The 6791-nt window shown below is 35.8% G+C and overlaps 1 protein-coding gene across 1 annotated transcript in view; it reads right to left on the bottom strand.

Annotated features, from left to right (window-relative positions):
* Nucleotides 1-217: 217 nt before the first annotated feature.
* The window catches only part of LOC136025132 (ras-related and estrogen-regulated growth inhibitor-like), a 48995-nt gene continuing 42421 nt past the window's right edge, over nucleotides 218-6791 (bottom strand). The window contains exon 6 of the mRNA XM_065700878.1: nucleotides 218-454. Within this exon, the coding sequence (XP_065556950.1) occupies nucleotides 270-454 (185 nt within the window). The 3' untranslated portion in view covers nucleotides 218-269. The remainder of the gene's footprint in view (nucleotides 455-6791) is intronic.

The following is a 6791-nucleotide window of genomic DNA, read 5'->3' as shown; positions in this document are numbered from 1 at the left end:
TTCCTGAAAAACTATGAAAATTATGATAATATTATTACCATCATTGTTGACGCTATCATTCCTGATAGTACTTCAGTACATTTACTATCAACATTATATTATATAGTGGATTACTATTGCTACACACTAGATATTTTAGTATCATGGTGATTTAGTATCATGCTGACACATTATCTTTACCGATGCTTGACAATTTGAAAAGGAATGTAATGCAGAGTTGATATTAGAAAATCGAAGGTTTAAATATTGTTGAATCATTGTGACAAACATCAGGGAGACACATTCGTGAAAAAGCTTGTTCTTCTGCTTTCGGGGCATCTTTCGCTGACGTCAGTAATAAAAGCTGATTTGCTCGTGGTCATCCGAGTAAAAGGCCAAGCTCGAATACGTGATAGAGTTGCGCTTCCCTCTGTTGAGGATCGAGATCGAAATGAATCTGATAAAGAATTTGAACCTAGAATAAGAACCCTTTTCATTTGTTTTGATCTAATAGCGAAAGATGTAGATAAATTCCAAATCGGCAACACTTGACAAGTACTAATACCCTACAGCATCGTCAGTGTCGAATAGGCCTAAAGAATGGACAAAAGCAGCAGAGGCAAATTTGTTATGAATCACCGACAAAGTACTTACAGCGGTTGCAAGAGTAATTTTGAATGGTATATGTTACCATAATCATGTAGGAGCTTTCGTAAAAAACCAGTAATTTTAAGCCAGAGAGAGGGGAGAATTTTTCCAGTATTCGTTGATTTTCTGCAGTATCAAAAGGATGTCAACATTTTCCGAAGAGTAAAAAAGGTTTTTGTGAGGAAGAGGACGAAACTATTGTTCTCTGAGTCCAAAAAAGGTATGATTCGTGAAAGACTTAGAAAAAAAAATATCCAAAGTGACAACTTAACCCCCCAGCCTTTGGAATCTTTTGATTAATAATAACAATAATTACAATTTATTTATGCCCTCTATGCATACATGGATATACACACATGGTACACAGAGGAGTATAGGAACTAAATTAAGAAAACTGAAAAATATATAATTGCACTTCTAACGAAAAGGACGACAATAAGTAGCTCATAATACTCACGCATAAATACCTGTTTTATTAAAGCTATGGCGACAAAACTATTTTTCCATTAAGCAAGACAATTAAGGGGCAACTTTATTCGATTTTCTCTAGATAGTCTAAGAAATCGATCGTATTGTTGATCCATTTTAACAGTAACATCAAATATTCCGAGCTTTTGTATAATATACCTATTTTTGAGCCATAGTGGAACTACAAGAAAATATTTACAGAACGAGGCGAATACCTTTTTATCACTATTACTTAAAAACTTCAAAAATGGAACAATGAAAATTACTTGAGGTGCAAATATTGAATTATAAATTATAGGAAGTCTTTGTTTATCAAAACTACCTTTCACCCTGGCTAGCAGGCCACAAGTTTTCCCAATACAGACGATAATTGTAGTAGATCATGAAAAAGGGAAAGATTTTGAAGATATCAAACAGTTCGTGGTAACGAACTGTAGTAAGGAGCGACCCGGCTCAATAGTAAACAAAACTCTAAAAAATTGAATTTTGATATCTATAGCTACCACCAAAAGAATCGCATTTTAATGCTGATTTTAAATATATAAGTTTCATCAAGTTCAGTCTTACCCATCAAAAGTTACGAGCCTGAGAAAATTTGCCTTATTTAAGAAAATAGGGGGAAACACCCCCTATATATTTGTTTGTTTTTTTTGTTTGTTTTTTTTCCCAGGGTCATCGTATCGACCAAGTGGTCCTATAATTTCGCAAGAGGGCTCATTCTAACGGAAATGAAAAGTTCTAGTGCCCTTTTTAAGTGACCAAAAAAATTGGAGGGCATCTGGGCCCCCTCCCACGCTCATTTTTTTTCCAATGTCAACGGATCAAAATTTTGAGATAGCCATTTTGTTCAGCATAATCGAAAACCATAATAACTATGTATTTGGGGATGATTTACTCCCCCACAATCCCTGGGGGAGGGGCTGCAAGTTACAAACTTTGACCAGTGTTTACATATAGTAATGGTTATTGGGAAGTGTACAGACGTTTTCAGGGGGATTTTATTTTGTTTTGGGGGTGGGGCTCAGGGGAGGGGGCTATGTTGGAGGATATTTCCTTGGAGGAATCTGTCATGGGGGAAGAAAAATTCAAGGAAAAGGGCGCATGATTTTCTAGCATTACTATAAGAAAACAATGAAAAATAAACATGAAAAACGTTTTTTCAAATGAAAGGAAGGAGTAGCATTGAAACTTAAAACGAACAGAGATTATAACGCATATGAGGGGTTCTAAAAATACTTTAGCACAAAGAGCGAGGTATTTAGGAGGAGATAAATACCTCGATCTTTATGCTAAAGTATTTTTAGTAATTTCAACTACTTATTCTACGGCCTTTCTGATTCAGGGGTCATTCTTAAAGAACTGGGACAAAACTTAAGATTTAGTGTAAAGAGCGAGGTATTAACGAGGATACAAACCCCCTTGTATACATAATAAAGATATAAGATTATGAAAGTTTGTTATGTAAGTTGCTAATTTATGAGTTACGTATAATTTTTACTAATAAAAACGTTCGTTAAAAATTAAAAGTTCTAGTTGCCTTTTTAAGCAACCGAAAAATTGGAGGGCAACTAGGCCTCCTTCTCCACCCCTTATTTATCAAAATCGTCTGATCAAAACTAAGCGAAAGCCATTTAGCCAAAAAAAGAATTAATATACAAATTTCATTTTAATAATTTATGTGCGGAGAGCCAAAATCAGACCTGCATTAATTCAAAAACGTTCAGAAATTAAATAAAAAAACTAATTTTTTTAGCTGAAAGTAAGGAGCGACATTAAAACTTAAAACGAACAGAAATTACTCCGTATATAAAATGGTTTGTCCCCTCCGCAATCCCTTGCTCTTTACGCTAAAGTTTGATTCTTTGTCACAATTCTACTTTTTAAAACAATTAAAACTTGACTCTTTGCCATAATTCTGCTTTTGAAACAATTAAAAGCTTTAGCGTAAAGAGCGAGGCATTGCGGAGGGGACAAACCATTTTATATACGGAGTAATTTCTGTTCGTTTTAAGTTTTAATGTCGCTCCTTACTTTCAGCTAAAAAAAATAGTTTTTTTATTTAATTATATGATAAACCAGCTTGACTTGAACCTTTTGACATACCTTCAAGCTACTCCCAATACAGTAATTGACACAATTTGGCTCCAAAAAGGACATTCAATGAAAGTAACAGAATAGCCAGCTTAATTTATTCAACACTTAGTTGGTGGGGCGCTTCGCGCCCCCCCCCCAAGCCCCCCCCCCCCTCGCACGCGTAAGTCGTTACGCGCTATATTAGTTACGCGCCATTGAAGTTGTGTCCCTGTGTCCCACCTGTGAATACAGATAGATTTATATATGTGTTTCAAACTACGTAAAAATTGCGAATATACAACATTTTTGGCTTTCCCACTACTGGGAGCTTTCCGTTTCCAATTGCCAGCAATTGATCTGAAAATGTTTGACCAGAGTCATCGTTTTGCAATCGGACACGCATATTTGTAGTTAATTTTAATATTTTTACGTGTTCCCATAAATTAAAATTTTTCAGGCAAGCATTCATTTCGTCTGCAGGAGTTAAACTACGTAAAAATTGCGAATATACAACATTCTTGGCTTTCCCATTGTCTGTGCATATACAAAGCCGTATGTACTAATAATGACGTCATATGCAAACGCTCTTTTTACAAACAAACAAACATGCATACACACAACTCGTTTTTATATAGATAGATAGATAGATAAAATACAAATTAACTGCGTAAAACTTGCGAATATACAACATTCGCATATAAATAGATTGTCAGGTTTACCGACCCTCAAACATGCAACGTACAATTGTCCATGGGAAAAACAATCAGTATTAAGATCTATACCACATTTTTCTAATGATTGATCTTGAGCTTTGTTAATGGTGATTGCAAATGCTAATCGAATTGGGAATTGCAATCTTTTAAATTGAAAAGGCAGATCTGTTGGAATCATGGGAATGCGAGGAATAAGAACAGCCTCACCCTCAAAAGGCCCTGTCAAGATTGTGGCCTCTATCAGGTTTTCCATTGTTTTTTTTACGGCAAGTCGCGTGCCATTGCAAAGCTTTGGTGGGTTGATATTTCTTAAAAGTATTATTGGTACGGCTATTTTTAGTTGTAGCACGTGTGGTGGAAACCCTGAAAGATCTATGGAACTTAAAAATTCAGATGGATAATTAACCGCTTCATTTGGTTCCAAAACTGTGTCGACTGACTTGTAAAGGACTGCCTGGTCTCGAATCTTGGTCAAAACAATATTGTTGATTTCGTGGACGTCTATATTTTTGGGTGCGAGAATCGCTCTTTCACTTAGCCATTTATTATTTTTATAATTTTTTAGAATATTCGGAAATACTTTTTCAATCAATTCATTTTTGGACGTCACTAAATTACAGAAATCAGCAGGTAGTTGTATACGTCCTGAAATTTAGTCTATCGTATCATAAATGTCTTTTTGTTCCGACATTAACTTGGAAATGTTATTTTGTACATACGACAATAGATCAATCGTACTGTAACTTTGTTCACGATCCAATTCTACACATGTCGAAACAGCAGCGATACGGTTAGGTGAAGGCATTCCCAAATCTTGAAGAGGTTTGTTTGCCTATACGAGTCTTCCTATCGTGGTATCTTTGAAGATGGTAGGTTTGCCGTCGACTGACTTACCCTGTTTTCGACGTTCAAATACTTTATTTTTAGTGTTCCACGTGTAATACGAAGGCACTTCAGTATACAGCAGTTTTTTTGCAAAAGAATCATTTTTGCAAAGCGAAAAAAATCTGTTAATTTTGTATCCGGTGGATTCAGGGCTCTTTGTTGCACGTTGGTTTCCGAGAAATAAACACGTTGACCATTCTATAAATGTGCCGCTAAGTGAACAACAGCTGGACTACGTTCATGTATCGGAAATGAAAGAATTTGCCAAACAGCTTCATTACTGCTGATGTATCTTCCAGCCTGATATTGTACGATTTCGTCGAAATCTTTGATTTCGGGCTGCAAGCCAAAAACTGCCATGTCACTGCCTTTGTTGACGTATTTACATATGTATTTGATTGCCTTTACGGAGTTACAGTATTCAACGTTTATGTGTGCATTAAATGTTTTTGATAATAATGGGGAATATGGAACAACCCACTGGTTATCTACTTCGATGGTGGTACCGTTGCCATTGTAGGTTCTTCAGTCATTTTACAATTAGAAATTTCTCTTTCAACGGTCTTCTTACAATTAAAAATTTGTCTTTGAATGATATTCTTAAATACCTGTGTCCCGGTCGTCATTTGTGTCCCGGTATCCCAGTCTGTAATTTCTCTTTGAGTGTCCCGATCGTTATTTATATTCCCTCTGTCCCGGTCGTCATTTGTGTCCCGGTTTGTAATTTCTCTTTGAGTGTTTTTTCTTTTTAGTATTTTTTAGTTTTTTGCATTTTTTCTTTTTTCAGTTTTCTTTTTCTTCTTTATTTTTCAGCTTCACTATGAAATACATATCGCCGAACCTTTGTTTTTTTAACTAAAATCTGGTAGGCATTGATGACCTTATCCAAGTCAAAATCCCAAACCCAATAATCATCGCTATCATTTTCAGTTTTGATATGTTTTGACTCTCGCTGTCCAGGTGGATCTTCATCTAACTGCGCGGTTTTGCGTTCTTTAGCCTCAAGCCTGTTTCCTTGCTGTTCTTTTGATTCCTCGGCACGCTTTCTTTTCTGACTTTCTCTATCAGCAGCAAGTTTTTTGGCATAGACTCTTTGACAATCTTCATTGGCTTTTGCCATTGTAAGTTCATCAGTCATTTTAAAATTAAACATTAATAGATTTCTACGTGAACATATATGTCTTAAATATCTTTAATGACGTCACCGTCATAGCAAAAATGACGACAACTAACTTCATGACGTCAGCCGACACAGAAACATGACGTCACCTGATTCACAGACAGACAACTTATTTATATATATATAGATAAAGAAATTTACAACTTATAGAGATTAAATTTAAAAAATATTTTTTCATAGGAAAGTGAAAAATGACTTTAAAGCTGAAATTAATTTAAATACGAGGGAAATTTTGCGTAGTCAATTTTGCAACGAGACTCAACTTGCTATTTTAAAGCGATTATTTGAGTGATAATTGCGACTTCATTTATTTTGTTTGGCTTGACAGATTTTGTATTAAATCAGCAAGCTCTCTCCTCTCCCTTTTAAAAATGATAATATTCAGAATTTACTTTTAGATTAGGTATGGTGTCACAAGTTTTCTCTTAGTCATTGACAGCTAGCCAAGGCGACTAGCTGAGTGATGGCCGTACTAGCCAAGTGGTTAGAACGCAAGACACACAATCCTTTCTCCGTAAGGACAGGGGCCAAAGTCCCAGTGTCATTGGCTATTTGGTTTGGTACGGAGATCAGTAACTCTGTAAGCTCAGACAGAGTCAACCCAGCTCTAAATGGGTACCTGGAGGAGTCTGGACGGTAAAATTGGAGGAGTATACGAAAGTACGAGATGGATAGCCCTGAGCCCTCCATTGCATTTCCTGGATGAAAAGCCATGAAATAAGCACTACTGGTAGGGACTGTAACGTCCAGTACCAAATTCTTTACTTATTTACAATAGGCAGAGAAAAGGAGCCAGGTTTTCTAAAATGTCCATTATCCCTTCTCCTAATAAATTAACTTGTTTT

Source organism: Artemia franciscana, chromosome 3 (genome assembly GCF_032884065.1).
Source record: "Artemia franciscana chromosome 3, ASM3288406v1, whole genome shotgun sequence".
NCBI lineage: Eukaryota > Metazoa > Arthropoda > Branchiopoda > Anostraca > Artemiidae > Artemia > Artemia franciscana.
The sequence above is the reverse complement of the archived record's forward strand: the minus strand, read 5'-3'. Positions and strand labels throughout refer to the sequence as shown.